General features: G+C 37.0%; 1 protein-coding gene across 1 annotated transcript in view; it reads left to right on the plus strand.

Annotated features, from left to right (window-relative positions):
- The window catches only part of ZFAND4 (zinc finger AN1-type containing 4), a 72,081-nt gene that overhangs the window by 35,486 nt on the left and 19,704 nt on the right, over window positions 1-16,891 (plus strand). Inside the window, exons 3-5 of the mRNA XM_082673239.1 lie at window positions 3,412-3,487; window positions 4,413-4,480; window positions 8,681-8,867. Coding sequence (XP_082529365.1) covers window positions 3,412-3,487; window positions 4,413-4,480; window positions 8,681-8,867 — 331 coding nt within the window. The remainder of the gene's footprint in view (window positions 1-3,411; window positions 3,488-4,412; window positions 4,481-8,680; window positions 8,868-16,891) is intronic.

Genomic DNA, 16,891 nt, shown 5'->3' on the forward strand with positions numbered 1-16,891 from the left:
TGTTGGTCATCTATAAGCTAAGAGAAGAGGTCTCAGAATGAAACTGGTGCTTTGATCTTGGATTTACCAGCCTCCAGAACTGTGAAAAAAATAAATTTCTGTTGTTTAAGCCACCCAATCTGTGGTGTTTCTGTTATGGCAGCCCAGGCAGACTAAGATACACCGACAACACACACACACACACACACACACGTATATTCGCAAATACACGTACACTCATATATCGCTTATCACGGCTTTGTTTGTAGTAGTAAAAAATTGGATAGCTGAAAATATATCTTAGTAGGGGACTGGGTAAATAAATTATGACAGAAACATATATTGGAGCACTGTTCAGTCATTGCATACAATGTATATTTTCATTTATTGATGTGAAAGATGTATACAATATATTAAGTGAAACAGTTTATAAAACAGCTTAAAGTATGTTCCCATTTTATTAAAAAAATAAGTTTTTAAAGGAAGTGTACCCCAAATATTGAAAATAGATTTTACTGGACTTAGGATTACATGTAGTTTTAATTTTCTTTTGTATATTTCTGTGTTGTCTTTTTTCATAAGTTGCTATTTTTATAATAAATATTTGAATTTGTAAAAAGTTTTAAAAACACTGAATAGAAAAATCTGTATGTATGTAATATATCCTTTGGGAAGACATGTTTGTTTAATAGGAATTAATTTTTCTGGATGTAGTTGTAAGAAATAAGCATTGAGGTTTAAAGGCAAAGGACCACTCTTAAATAGGGTTGCCAGATTTCTATTTGCTAAATCTGGCAACCCTATCTTAAAGGAAAGTTGATTTGCTTTGTATATTTGAGATTCCAAAAGTATTCTTGGTAGAAAGAACCCTAGTCTTTTTTATTGTGCAAGTGAGGATGCTAAGGCTCACAGAGGTGATGACTTCCTTAAGGTCATCCAGCAACTCAGGTGGGCATCAGGACCACAGCTCAGTCTTGGATGATTCTTGCCACCCTGTTTTGCCTGTCAACCTTCTGTTGTTTTAGCCTGCTAACTGATCGCTAAGTCTATTAAAAGTGATTACAGGAGTTAATCTAAGCAGTGTTGTTATGTTGTCTTTAATCCAGTTCTAAAGGTTTTTTTTTTAATGCAATAAGACTGTACAATGTTGGTTGAATGTAAATAATGGTATTACCTACCCAAATTGCTTTATTTAGTTATCCTGGTGAAATCCTGTAATTTTGATTGAAAATATGACCAGAGCATATTAAAATTTTTTAATATTAAAATACTTTTAATGTGAAATAATTTCTAGGTTAAAAGCCTTTCCTTACTGGCATTCTTTTTTAACTGGAAGCAAAAAAAGTGAACTGTTCCCATTTGGGAGATATATGTATATCCACCTCCTCAGCCCATGTGGGCTGTATTCCATGATGATCTTTTGGAACATTTGGTGAACGTTTAGTAGACATTCAGGTCTACTAACAGGCAACACTACTTAAACATACACCTAGACAGCTACTTTTGCCTTATGGAGACTGATTTTCTAGAGACTGATTAGCATAAAGGTTGAGTGCAGTCTCTGGAGTTAGCCTGCTGGGGCTTTACATTTCTAATCCACATACTCTCTGGGTGTCACTTAATCTCTCAGTGCTTCAGTTTTATCATCTGTGAAATAAGCATAATGGTAATGCCTGCTTCACAAGATTATTGTTGTTGCAGTTAAATTATGGTAATACAGGTCAAGCATTTATAACAGTGCCTGGCTTAAAATAATAAACACTAACACATATAGCACTTACTGCTATTATTCTAGTCAACTTGTTTTATAGTATCACAAGCAAAAGTAATTTGAGAAGGCAGTATGTGAGGTATTTGAAAAAGATATTCATCAACATCAGTATCTGTAGCCATTAAATGTTCTATTGAGTAGATAATGCTCACTCTCTGGCTAGTAGTCTTTGGGCATTCAAATGTGCAGTTTGCAAAAAAAAAAAAAAAAAAGTTTATGCTGCAGTATGGAATCTGCCTTAACATTCCTTTAACATCACAGAAATGCAAAGAAACTGTCTTGTAGACCATAATTTTCAGTATTGAAAATTGCCCATAATATACTTTTTATTAAAGATTGAATTATTCTTTTGTGTTCAGACTCTGCAAAAAAGTATGTCAATATGCAGTTATGGACTATAATCACATTCAAACTTTAGGGTGGGAGGAATTTTCTAATATATTAATGTTTTATGGGAAATTATATTCTGTGCCCTGTTTCAGGATTATTGACCTTTCCATTTGGAAGAATATGAAAGATGCTATCTGAATCACTAAATAAACTCACATATAAACAATCATTATTCCCTGTGGACATGTTATTCTGGGAACAGACTTTTAGAATACAAAATTTTAGGGGCAAATAAGCTAAATTAAATGTTCCATATATTTTAAAACTTAGATTTAATTGACATATTAGTTCTGGGGTACAACATAATGATTTGATATTTGTATATAAAGTTGGCCCTATGTATCCTCTGGTTCTGCATCTGAGGATTTAACCAACTGTAGATCGAAATTGTTGGGGAAAAAAAGTCCAGAAAGTTCCAAAAAGCAAAACTTGAATTTGCATCACGCTGGCAAATATTTACATAGTGTTTACTTTGTATTAAGTATTACAAGTAATCTAGAGATGATTTAAAGTATACAGGAGGGTGAGTATAGGTTATGTGCAAATAAATACTATGTCATTTTGTATAAGGTACTTGAGCATCCATGGATTTTGGTATTTGCAGGGGACCTGGAACCAATACCCCTCGGATACCAAGGGACTACTGTATTGCAAAATGATCAATGCAGTAAGTCTAGTTAATAGTCAACATCCATCACCATACATAGTTACAAAATTTTGTTTTCTTATGATGAAAACTTTTAAGATCTACTCTTTTAGCAACTTTCAGATATACAACACAATATTATTAACTATAGTCTCCATGTTGTACATTATATCCCCATGACTTGCTTACTTTATAGCTGGGAGTTTGTACATTTTTAACCCCTTGCACCCATTTTGCTCACCCTCCACTCATAATACACTTTTAATGCTGAATATAACTGAATGAAGGCTGTACTTTGCAGTATTGAGAACTGTCTTCTAGGTGTTAGATCTTAAACTCTTCAGGGCTCATTTCAAGGTATCTTTTTAAAGGGCTGCCTAATTTTATACTTTGTTTCAAGGCCAGAGAGTTACTGAAACATACTGTTCTTTTCTAGTGAGTGGATTGGATCATATCTACTTTTAGCCATGCCTCTTACCTATGATTCTGTATAGTTAAACATCTAGCATTCAATTTAGAATTGTGTTTAATTTATTATTATTTCTTTGATAAAATTGATTTGTATCATACTCTTTCCAAGATACTATTGAATTTTTAACCATTTTTTTTATAACCTTCCCCTAAGGTATTCCCATCTGTCAGCAGCACTTAATTTGGAATAATATGGAACTTGAAGATGATTATTGCTTGAATGATTACAAGTGAGTGTAACTGCGTATCAGATATCTTATAGACGCTCAGAATTATGACTCCATATACCAGTGTTTTTCTTCTGAATCCTTGAATCATGTCTCTTCTTCTTCTGAATAGTTTTTATCCCTAGATTTTAGTGTAAATCCTGAACTTTAAGATGTGCTGGCTCAGTACCCATGCTACCTGATCTTTGTCCTCTGATTCTTTGTTTTACCTTTTCATTATTCACACCAAGCTACTTACCCCTGCCTTTTTAGACTTCCTCTTCTTATCTTGCCTTCTTGGCTCCTTTCTTTGAATATCGACTCATTTCCATCTGGCTACCTTCCTTTTCTTTCCATTTTCACGAGAGTACTGGGTAAGAGAGTATTGCTCTTCACCAAGTCTTTCATTTTTCTTAGGCCCTCCTAATGCGATACTAAGTGACACTGTGTGCATCAGTGATTGTAGATACACCATCAGACCTTTTGTCTTTCTCCCTTCTCTCACATAGTTCTTCATTCTTTCCTTAAAAAAAAGGGTCAGAGGCCATGTGGAATAGCTGGGAGCACACTGGGAGTTGGGAGATCTTGTAGATTTGTTATTCTTCTATTGTTTTATTTTATTAAATAGATCTGATATTTCTAACACTTTGGGTCTTGAACAAGCTTCTTTTCTTCTTAGGGCCTGACATGTGAAATGAAGAGGCTAAACCACAGAGGTCCTTTTCATACTTTTATTCATGTCATATTTAAGGCTTATGAGAACTTCTTCATGTTTTCATTATTTATGCAAGTAAATAAGTTAACATTTTATATTTATGCACATTGCTATATCATTTTTATTATCTTTTAGAGAGTAGGCACTGTGATAAACCAGCACATAATTATGTGTATATTTAACACTGAATGTATTTTGATGATTGTGGTTTATTTTTGTGTTAATTATCCACAGCATTTCAGAAGGTTGTACCTTGAAGCTGGTTTTGGCTATGCGTGGTGGACCTATAAATACTAGAAGAGGTAGGCATATGTTAAAATTATGTATATTAAAGCAATTTGACAATAATAATCTTCAAGCCAGGTGGTGTTTTTATAGCCTCAGGTTTTATCCAGGTTCTCTTTCTGCTATTAGGTCTTAGAAGAACCTCGTTGTTTCTCTCAGCATTGTTCTTTTCTTATTTTATTTTTTAAATTTTTATTTTATTTTTATTGAAGTATAGTTGATTTACAATGTTGTGTTAGTTTCAGGTTTACAGCAAAGTGATTCAGTTATACATATATATGAATATATATATTTATTTCAGATTCTTTTCCCTTATAGGTTATTACAAAATATTGAGTATAGTTCCCTGTGCTATATAGTAGGTCCTCCTGCATTTTTTGTTTGTTTGTTTTTGCGATACGCGGGCCTCTCACTGTTGTGGCCTCTCCCATTGCGGAGCACAGGTTCCGGACGCGCAGCCTCAACGGCCGTGGCTCATGGGCCCAGCCGCTCCGCGGCATGTGGGATCTTCCCGGACCGGGGCACGAACCCGTGTCCCCTGCATCGGCAGGCGGACTCTCAACCACTGTGCCACCAGGGGAGCCCTAGCATTGTTTTTTAAAGCCTAAATGAGGGGCAGGAGCTCATATTCCAGAAAAATCTCATGATTCCTGATTCAGTCCAAAGAAATTTAAATATAAACCTCACCAGTATAGGGAAGGGCAGTGGGATGGCATAGTACAAGTATTACGTTGTTATCATTGTGTTTAGGTTCATTTTACTGGTCTTGTTGCTTTTTTAATCCACTGCGTCTTCAACTCCTGGGGTAATGATTGCTGTAGGAAATTCCAAAGATACCTCTTAGCCTGGTTTGTGATGCATTTGGGTTTTATAGATATTATCATAGTCCTGTTGAAGCCTTTTTTTCAGAATGTGGGTGGTCTCTGAGAGAGACATTCAGCAAACGCATTTTGAACATCTACTAGATGTTCAGTGCAGTATTTCATGGGAGAAGAAGTTCCTGCTTCATCACAGTGTCCACAATAAACATGTGAAGAATTGATGTTACTTCAAGCAGCTGTAAGTGCTGGAGGGAATAGGGTAGCATGACAGTGTCCGTGGAAGTAGGGTAGTAGGAGGACAATTGTGGAAGAGCCCTTGGAGATGATGATGTGAACAGAGACTTGATTAACAAGGAAGTTCTAAGCATGGGAAGAACTGGGCATGTTCACGTTTGTCCCTGATTCAGGTATATCAGATGGATCCCCACAGAGCAGAGGCATGCTTAGATTTCTCAGAGTAGTCCTGCTCTGTGGGCCTCGTCTGGGGAAGGCCTTTGTATTTGTTTGATCCTTCACTAACCAGAAAATTGAATGTTGAGTACTGATTCCACTCATGGCTTATACTTCTTCCACAAGTCAGATTTCATCTCCATGCTTCATAATTTTGATTAGAAAATAGGGTTATCACCATCTATTTCCTAGCTATTTCAAGAGGATTTTGTGAGATATGGTACTTTGGCTGTTGAACTGTTTTGGATAAGTTAGAAAAAAACAAAGATAATAATGTTAGAGCTGATTAACTAGATTCGGGACTTTCTATTAGTTGGACCTATGAAATTGCCCCACATAACATTAAATGATGTTTATAGTAGCCATTCTGAGGGTAGTAGAAGAACCCTAGTGTGTTTACTGAGCCGTTATAAGACGCTAATTTAATGACATGTGAATTCCATTGTATTATAGTTTTCAAAGTTTGTTATTTGTGTATAGTATTGTCTTTAAACAGAATGTTTTATCAGGCACTACTTTTCTTACTAGGACTAAAAATATGTTTATGAGGATAAGTACACAGATTCTGAGTTAAAAATACATGTATTTTTTTAACTTAAAACAAAATGAAAGTGGAAGGCATCATTACCCTTCGGTAGTTGAAGCTTTGTAATACTTTTTTCCCTACAACTTCTTGTGCCTCGTTTGTAAATTGAAGAATCAGTACCTAGAACTTGTCTTTTTTTATATTTTAGACTAAGTTCTTAATAATTATGCCTTTATTGAATCAACTTTTAAAATGAAAATGTAGCTGTTGTCTACCTTACATCAATGAAAACTTTGTGAAAAAGAAAAACTGTACCCAGATCTAGAAATTCTCCATAATGTATTTCAGAAACCTTATTTTTTAGCTATTGGGTTGGCCTAAAAGTTCGTTTCACAGAAAAATCCGAACGAACTTTTTGGCCAACCCAATATTTAGTCTTACTTGAAAATTATGGTTTAGAAAATATCTTTATTGTGTGAACTCCAGTAATATTTAGCTTTTAAAATTGTTTTTGAATTAACCATTATCAGAACAACATGGAAAATACTTTCCTGGGAATTCCCTGGTGGTCCAGTGTTTAGGACTCTGCACTTCGACTGCATCAGGCACAAGTTCCATCCCTGGCCAGGGAACTAAGATCCCGCAAGCTGTGTGGCATGGCCAAAAAGAAAAAAAAAAAAGCTTTCCTTTCTAAAATTAAATTTTATCCTAAACTATATACATAATGCTTTATACCTGATGAAATCTAAATGATTGTTCTATTATGAAAAGGGGTGTTGCATACATACACATAGGTGCATACATATATTCAATGCCAGTGCCTCCCTAAGTAAGGCACACTCTCTTGGTTTAAACAAGACTTTCATGTGGTTTTAGTAATGCTGGTAGCATAGTTTTTGTTTCTTATTAATGTAATTTGGAAAATGTAGCATAAACTTAAAATGGCAAGGACCTGTTTTAAAAATGTCCTTTAATATTTACACATCTTGTGCCTATGAAAGAGCCTATCAAAACATCCAACTATTTTTGTAAAACAAGGTAAATCTTATTATGTTTCTGAAGTTTTTGTGTTTTAGTACTGATGGAATTGAATTTAGGATATGGGAACATCTTCAGTGTTTTTACCTCATTACTTTCAGAGTTTAACATTTATTATTGCTGTAACTTTTTGACAGGTTCAGATAACAGTTCAGCACTGTTATTCTGTTAATAAGTAAGCTACTTGAATGAAAGTTATAGAGTCTGAGAAATTGTTGCCTCTTTTAAGAAAGAACAAATGTTTCTGCAGCTTGACATGAAAACGTCTTTGGGAGCGAACTTTTTTTCCCTCAGCCATTGCTTAGACTCCCTGATCTGAGGTTCAGGGGCGTTTAGAACATTCAGGCTGTGAGCTAGCAGTCTCTTGAGGCTTGTCCCCACCACAGGAGCGGAATCTGTCTATGGCTGCTATGGATGAGAGTGGGTTGAGGTGATGGCTGTGCAGTGTCATTCAAACCTGACGACAGCGCCAGGCCGCTAGAGCCACGTGCTCTGACTAGACACATAGATACATACCAGGACAAGTGGGGTCCTGGGAGGATGCTTTCAAGAAACAACATACTGATCATTACAGACCTAGCAGTTTTAGCACACTAAGGGACCCCCTTGTGTCCTGGGTTACCGTGTACTTTTTTTTTTTTTGCTGTATGCGGGCCTCTCACTGTTGTGGCCTCTCCCGTTGCGGAGCACAGGCTCCGGACGCGCAGGCTCAGCGGCCATGGCTCACGGGCCCAGCCGCTCCGCGGCATGTGTGATCTTCCCAGACCGGGGCACGAACCCATGTCCCCTGCATCAGCAGGCGGACTCTCAACTACTGCGCCACCAGGGAAGCCCTACCGTGTACTTTTAATTGCCTATCTTCACGTCAAGAAACAATTCTAAGAAGAATCAGCCTTTATATAAAACCAGAAAGAAAAAAAGGGATTCACTTCTAATTTCTAACATATGTTCCCCAATTGTGTGTGTGTTTGTTTTTTTAATCTAAAGTAAGTGGAATTTACATTGCTTTTTAATTATTGATTGTTAGAACCAATATTGGAAAATATAGGGAGTGGAAGGTGTAAAGTGAAAATAGTTATAGATAATTATGTCATACAGTCAACAAATATACTCTCCAGTGACACAGGAAAAACCTCATGTATTTGGTTAAACCCTGCCTTTGTACATAACAACATAATCATTTCATTTCTTTCATATTAATACAACATAGAAAATGCTGTATTAACTAAAAAGACCAGAAACTTATCTGAAGAATGTAATATATATGTATTGTATGCATAGGATTGTTGTTCAAATTCAGCACCTTATATCCTGACAGTGTACCAAGATGCATTAAACTTGATATAAATTGAAAGCTTGTTTATCAATTTTTCCATTTGTAGTTCCTATGGAAGATCCACTTAGGGAGATGGCTGAGTACATGGATTCCAGTCGAGATGAGGTCTGGGAGAAGACCTCCTGCAACAAACAAGTTACATTTCTGGTATACCGAGAAGGAGATCAGTTGAATTTCTTTCGTGTAGTAGACAGGGGAGATGGCACTTTAACACCATTATCTGAATCTTTAAGGTAAATAGGTTTTCATTTGCATGTCTCACTTAGAAAAGGAGAACATTGTATGATACACCCATAAACCTTATGTTTACCTTGTGTTGTCAAAATAGTCTTATGATATTCACAAGACTGACTAAATTTTATTCATTCTCCTCTTTTCCACCACCCCACCTCAATTATATAATTCTGAAATTGTCCTTCGTATGATTGATACGAGTAATTTCTAAAACTGAAATTTCTTTATGGAGTAGGATTTTTTGTAAAAAATATTTATTTCTGTCACTTTATGAAAGTCTAAGATGCCTACTAGATTATAGAGTCTTGTTACAATAGTGTGTTATTATACAACTGTGGCATAATAGAAAGTGTTAAGCCTAAAGTTGCTCTTTTTTTCCAAAATTTAACTCAGCTGCTTAAAGATGGATAAATCTCTTTACTTCTCTAGTCTTGTTTTCCTACTGTATAAAAGGAGGAGGGGAAATTCCCTGGCGGTCCAGTGGTTAGGACTCCGCGCTCTCACTGCCAAGGGGCTGGATTCAGTCCCTGGTCGAGAAACTAAGATCCCACAAGCTGCACAGTGAGGGCCCCCCCCAAATAAATAAATAAAAAATAACAAGACATATAATCCTTAAAAGAAAAGAGGAAGAGGAGTTGTTATATTCTAAAGTCAGAAGGAAACAACTTAAAGGTACTTAGCTAGGCAATAGAACACTTAGTAAATTGGAAAAGGTAACCTTCAAGTTTCTGTGCACTCTGCCTTACTATGATTCTTTACCTCCTTTCACTTTAAAACATTTACTAAAAATTTACTGAACTTTTATAGTCAGTCTTTACACTAGGCACTAGGTTATAAAGATTATATTCCTTCCCTTCATGGAGCATGCAATCTGCTATAAATAGTATCTATAATATAATTTTGGCAGTTGTTATAAAAAGACATCAACATCTCTGGAAAAGCAGATAAGAAGGCCTTCATTTTGCCTGAAAGGTGGGGAGTTAGGGACAACCTCTGAGAAAAAGTGACCTTAAAAGAGGAGTAGGACAGGCAGACAAAGGAAGGAAAGGTATTACAGATAACTAAATTTAATTCCACAGCATAAAAACCTAGTTGCAATACCGTTCATACAAAAAGTAACTTGTAGTCTGGAAATCAGTTTCTATGCGTTGGGAGTCTAGGCACGGTTTAGCCAGGTGCTCTGCTCAGGTTCCCACAAAGCTGCAGTCAAGGTGTTGGCAAAGTTGTACTCTTGCCTGGAGGCTTGATTGGGGAAGAGAATCTACTTTTAAGCTCATTCACTTTGCTGGCATAATTCATTTCCTGACAGTCATATGACTGAGGGCCCTGGTTCTTTTACTGGCTGTTGGGTAGAAGCTTCCCTCAGTTCTCTTTTGATTAACTCAAAATCAACTGATTTGGGGCCTAATTTACATCTGAAAATCCCTTTACTTTTGCCATATTCTGTTGGATAGAAGCAAGTCATAGGTCATGCCCAAACTCAAGGCTAGGAGAGTATACAGGGAGTGAGCTCCAGGAATTGGGAATCCTGGGGATTCCTTTAGGATTATGCCTCACCTCAGAGTGTTATGTGGAAGAGAGATTATACTCATTCTTTGGGGCCAGAGAGCAGATGTCACAAATGGACGTTGACTGTTGACTCTACGTGTCAGGCTCTGGTTAGCATTGCTAACATGCCTTAAACATATGGGCTAAAAGTAGAGAAGAGGGACCAGTGAGGGCTGCAGCTTTAATCCAGGGTCTCTCACTTAGACCATGAGTAGAATTTCTTTATACCAGTCTCTCCATGTGCTAGTTAGCTGTTGTTTTGGTTTTCTTCCTTAGGAAATCCTCTTTTGGCTCTCCTTTCCTAAGGGAGAAAATCTAAGCTCCGTAGCTTAGCATGGAAGGCCCTTCAAAACCTGTTATCATCATTTTTACAGGTCTCTTTAATTATGCCATGTATTTTTACATCTTTTTTCCTTTGCTTAAAACATCATTTACTCCTTTTACCTCAGTTTTTCCCCAGTCAACTTCTATTTGTGTTTAAGACATAATCCAAATGTTGTTATGGATTTCAGTTAAAATTGTATTATTATTGTTCCTCTTAAGCTATTTTTTATTTTTCTTTTCCTTTCTATTCACTTACCAGAAGGGATAGGGTGGATGAGGAAGCAGAGCAGAAAACCTTTTCTGGTCGTACCTTATCCTGCCTATTCTAGGAGAGGCTTTCTCACTCCACAATAGAGGGCAGCAAACTTTTTCTGTAAAGGGCCAGATAGTAACTATTTTAGGGTTTCCAGGCCAAGAGATACAACTAGGGATACCATGTAAGTACTTATATAACAAGAGGAAACAAATTTTCACAAAATTTTTACAGACAAAATTCAAAATATAAGAAGAATAGTGTGTGTGTGTGTGTGTGTGTGTGTAATTCAGGTCTACTGACGAGAAGAATGGAATTCTTTTGTGTGGGAGTAATAGTTTAGTTAAGGTGTTGAAAGCTAGTGTTGCCTATCAAATTTGCAGAATCGGTTGTAAAAGTTCACTTGTTAATATTGATCTGGAATGAGATTTTATGTACGTTATCTTTGAAAATTTCATTTCACACAGATAGGTACTTGCCAAATAATGAGAGCAGTCCATGAGCATATGATTTTAATTGAGCATATTCATCACTTGGAAGGCATTTATAGAATTCTGTTAGAGTCTTCCCTTGCTGTTTGCCTTTAGCATTTCATTATGTTGCAGATCAGTCACTTCCAATTGAACATAGGTGGAGCTTCTCAATTGCACATTTAAATAGATTTTGAAATACACAGATTTCATTTAACTTGCAGTGAGGTATGAAAACGCTGCTGGGAGTGTAATTTGAGTTTGGAAAGTATGACTGCTGCAAATTTGTGTGGGAATGGAGATCTTGCTTTGTTTTTAACTTTTGAAAGCATGATATTACATGTGGTTCCAAGTAATGCTAGTTGTCAGTATGACATTACTGCAGTGTAAGTTTCTCATGTAAGTACTGTTTTGGCTTGTAATTTTAGGTGGAATTCACTAAGGAACATTATCAAGTACACAGCACAAACTAATTTCCAAAGGCATTCTGCATTGGATGTTTGCGGTTGCGAGTGGTTCTTCTCATTCAGAAAAATTCAGTGTCAGCCCTGAGCTGAAAAAAATCACAATAAAGCTGCTACTGCCAAGCCATTGAACTAACGGTTAAGTCCATGAGACAAATGAAGTCTACCATTGACACTGTTAGTTCAGTAACACATGATAGATTGAAATATTTACTGCAGGATTACCTGCTGATGAATAACACGATGAGTAACCATAGGTTTTAAACACCTTACATTTCATTAGCTTTGTAAATTTGTCCTAAAAATCTTGTTTTTTCTGTTCCACACATATTTTTGCTTCATCACGTGTAGATTTTTTTTTTTTTTTGCGTTACGCGGGCCTCTCACTGTTGTGGCCTCTCCCGCTGCGGAGCACAGGCTCCGGACGCGCAGGCTCAGCGGCCATGGCTCACAGGCCCAGCCGCTTCGCGGCATGTGAGATCCTCCCGGACCGGGGCACGAACCCGTGTCCCCTGCATCGGCAGGCGGACTCTCAACGACTGCGCCACCAGGGAAGCCCCCCACTTGTAGATTTTGCTTCAAGTTGTACTGTTAGTGTTTTAGCAATTTCTTTGAAAATATTCTTAAATGTAGTTGTTTCATGCAGACAATACATGGGGGCTAGTTCTTCAGTCACTTCAAATTTGGTTTTGATACCCTGAATAAGCAAAAACAACTGAATAGTATCTAGCTTGTCTTGACTTGTCAAAAGCCAAGGAAAATGACTCCAAATCATTTGCCTGATTTTTAAATTAACTTGATGTTGCTTCCAGTGTTTTCAACTTTTCTAGAAATTGTTCTTGCCAAAGAAGTAGTCTTTAAACAAGTTTATTTTCTTTGGATACATTTTTTCAACTGCTGTGATCAAAAATGGCTTAATTAATTCACAATTGGTAAACATTTCCTTGTTTGGCTAGTAAATAAGCCACTCGGAAACTTCTTTTGGTTGCACTCTCATTTTCATTTACTTTTGTGAAGAAATTATACTGTGATGAGATATTCCATTTTAAATTTTCTGATTTTTCTGACCATTGCTTTCCTGCAAGTTGGGAATGTTGTGATGAGTGCTTAGTCTGATAATGTCCAAATATGTTGTTTTTCTTTAGCATAGCTATAGTGTCATTGTATAATAAACATCATATTTTGCTATTTAGTTGATAGCAAAATGATCCACTCTCTACTGTGTTTTAAAACTGCAGCATTTGAAGTCCACTCTTCTCTTCATTTTGTCATGTTGGGTACATACTGGTAATAAAATGTCATTGTACAGTGATACACATGGTAATCGAAGTGTTGTTGATTATGACTGTGCCACTGTGATTTACAGTGTGCTAAACCACAGTACGAAGCAATGAGAGAGCCACATACAATTTCTTATGCATCTATTCAACTCTGCCATTGTAGTGTAAGAGCAGTATGCAGTGCATGCAATATGTGATCAAGTGAGTGTGGCTGTGTTCCAGCAAAACTTTATTGGACACAAATGTGAATTTCACATAATTTTCACATTATGAAATATTATTATTTTGATTTTTTCAACTATCTAAAAACCATTCTTAGCTTGTGGCCAATCAAAAATAAGTGGTGGGGGCTTCCCTGGTGGCACAGTGGTTAAGAACCCGCCTGCCAATGCAGGGGACACGGGTTTGAGCCCTGGTCCGGGAAGATTCCACATGCTGTGGAGCAACTAAGCCCATGCGCCACAACTACTGAGCCTGCGCTCTAGAGCCCACGAACCACAACTACTGAGCCCGTGAGCCACAACTACTGAAGCGTGCATGCCCAGAGCCCGTGCTCTGCAACAAGAGAAGCCACCACAATGAGAAGCCTGCGCACCACAACGAAGAGTAGCCCCCGCTCGCTACAACTAGAGAAAGCCTGTGCACAGCAACAAAGACCCTACTCAGCCAAAAATAAATAAATAAAATAAATAAATTTATTAAGAAAAAAAAGTGATGGACTGAATTTGACCTTGGTCATAGTTTGCTGACTCTTGCTCTAAGAAAAAACAGAATTATTTGATTCATTCTGATACAAAATCTAGTATCAGTCATCATTTTTAGTCTCAAATCTTTTTAGTTAATTGTGCTACCTTACTGCTTTTTTAAGTGGGAAGAAATAAAAAGAAGCATTGCAACACTTAATTAAATGGTAACTTAATCTGTGAAAGTCACATAAGGAGTTGGCTTCAGGGTGAATAATATTCTTGTTGGAATAAATATTACATTTGCCCATCTCTTATTCTTTTTTTTTTTTTTTGCGGTACTCGGGCCTCTCACTGTGTGGCCTCTCCCATTGTGGAGCACAGGCTCTGGACACGCAGGCTCAGTGGCCGTGGCTCACGGGCCTAGCCACTTCGCGGTATGTGGGATCTTCCCGGACCGGGGCACAAACCCGTGTCCCCTGCATCGGCAGGTGGACTCTCAACCACTGCACCACCAGGGAAGCCCCACACCTCTTATTCTTTAATCCTATTATTAGGTTAAAAGATTTAGGAAAAGTTAAATATAGCATTCAAGAAAATATTTAGAATATTTAAAAATAAAGAAAGGTATTCTTGGATTAAGTTTATAAATTACTGTGTTATCCTGGTCTAGTTACATTTTTCCATTTAGAAAAAAATTGGGATTGGCTTCTAACTGATCCCATGAATCTATGCTTTGTGAGAGGAAACAGAATAATGTGGTATTTTGAAAAAATTAGGTGAATTTTTTTTAAACATATATATTTTTAATGTTTATTTATTTATTTATTTGGTTGCACTGAGTCTTAGTTGCGGCATGGGAACTCTTAGTTGTGGCATGCATGTGGGATTTAGTTCCCTGACCAGGGATTGAACCTGGGCCCCCTGCATTGGGAGCGCAGAGTCTTAACCACTGTGCCACCAGGGAAGTCCCCAAATTAGGTGAATTTAAAAATGTTTTTTTATCCTCTAAAATGCAGCCCATGAAATATTTATCATGATTGTACTTTTTAACGTACAAATACACACACACACACACACACACACACACACACACAGGTCTCTATGGGAAAATAGTAAAGGACCAGTTTTTTATGACAGGAAGGTTAAGTCAGAAACCTCTTTTAGTATTCAATATGGATAAATTTAAAATTCCACGGGACATAACAGAGAAGTAGTTGAAGTTAAAGTATTATAAGGTGACCAAGAATAGAATATACTTGAGTCATTCCTTCCAACTCCAAGGGTGAACTGGCAAAAATCTTCACCTCAACCTTCCTTTTCAGGTATAGTTAAGTTCAAGATGAGAGCCTTCACATACTATAAATTCTGTTAATTAATTTGGATACATAAGTATGACTCAGTAAGGTCTACTGTTTGGTGCCTGGGGAAGCAACAGGAAGTAGTATAAAGAATAGATTTTGGAACCAGACAGAGGATTTGAATCTTAGGTGCACCATTTACTAGCTCTCTGGTCTTGAACAAAATCATTTAACCTCTCCCAACTGCAGGTTCTTCATTTATAAAATGGGATATAATATCATCTTATGTAGTTTTTGTGAGGATTAGAAATAATATGCGGAAAGTGCCTGGCAGAGTAGGCATTCAGTAAATGGTAGCAGTGTCAATTTAGTGTTGTGTCCATTGTGTCAATTTTCATATTATACTGGGAATCTATAATAGATCGAAATGATAGTCACGAGTCAAACACTAGGGACTGAATTGGCTATGGAGACCAATTTCCGCCATTCTTCCTCCTGATACCTGTGGCTGCTGTGCAATGTAATTAACCCATGATTTCAGAATGTCACCAGTTTCACCATGTAAAGTTTAGGAATGGGGCTATCCACTCTCTACTTTACCTTTGTGTGGTAGTAGTATGTCCTTCAGAAGTGTTATGAAATATGCCCTATTAAGGTTACCTTAAATTGTTTCCATTTCTTACAACCATATAGAACAGGAAATCTTACTAATTCTCATACTACTTTAGCATAGATACAGTAAATTGGGCACGGTGACCAGTGCACATGTTTCTTATGCTCAATTGAAAATTTCAGTCATTCTTCAAATATGCTGAGGTTGTGTACGATTTTAATTTTCCCATTACTGAAAAAGCTGAATGAAATTTTAATTATGTTTGTGTTCAGTTCAGCAAACGTTTGTTAAATGTGTGCCAAGCATTGTGCCAGGTGCTAAGACTAGGAAGATGAACACAGCCTAATATATATTTTTTAAATTTAATTTTGGCTGTGTTAGGTCTTCACTGCTGCCTGCGGGCTTTCTCTAGTTGTGGTGAGCAGGGGCTACTCTTCACTGCGGTGCACAGGCTTCTCATTGCGGTGGCTTATCTTTTTGTGGAGCACGGGCTCTAGGAGCATGGGCTTCAGTAGTTGTGGCACGCAGCCTCAGTAGTTGTGGTGCACAGGCTTAGTTGCTCCGCAGCATGTGGGATCTTCCCAGATCGGGGATCGAACCTGTGTCCCCTGCATTGGCAGGCGGATTCTTAACCACTGAGCCATCAGGGAAGTCCCAGGCCTAATATTAATATCTGCTTTCAACTTGCTTACATATGGGGGAATAAGGGGGAAAGATAGACGTATAAGAATAAATATGAGGATAGTATGATAGTGCCATTATATTATGGCATTATATTGTGGCATTATGTAGTCAAAGAGAAGGGGCTCCAAATAATAAATGTTAAGTTATGAATAAATGTTACTGTGATTGATCAGTAATTGGAATGTTTTACATGTTTAATAATTTGTGTCATGACTTGACCAAGGTGTCTTTTTTCATTTTAAAATCTGTGCTATTCTGTCTGGTTACATTTCCAAACATAAAAGATCTTCACTTATGGTATACTGACTTCAGAAAAGCTCAGCTGTACTAGATTCTCAGTAATGCTAGATCATGATATTTATCCCATTTACTTTTTTTCTCATAAGAAATATATTTTTGAAAT

Source organism: Grampus griseus (genome assembly GCF_964374135.1).
Source record: "Grampus griseus genome assembly, chromosome: 16".
Taxonomy (NCBI): domain Eukaryota; kingdom Metazoa; phylum Chordata; class Mammalia; order Artiodactyla; family Delphinidae; genus Grampus; species Grampus griseus.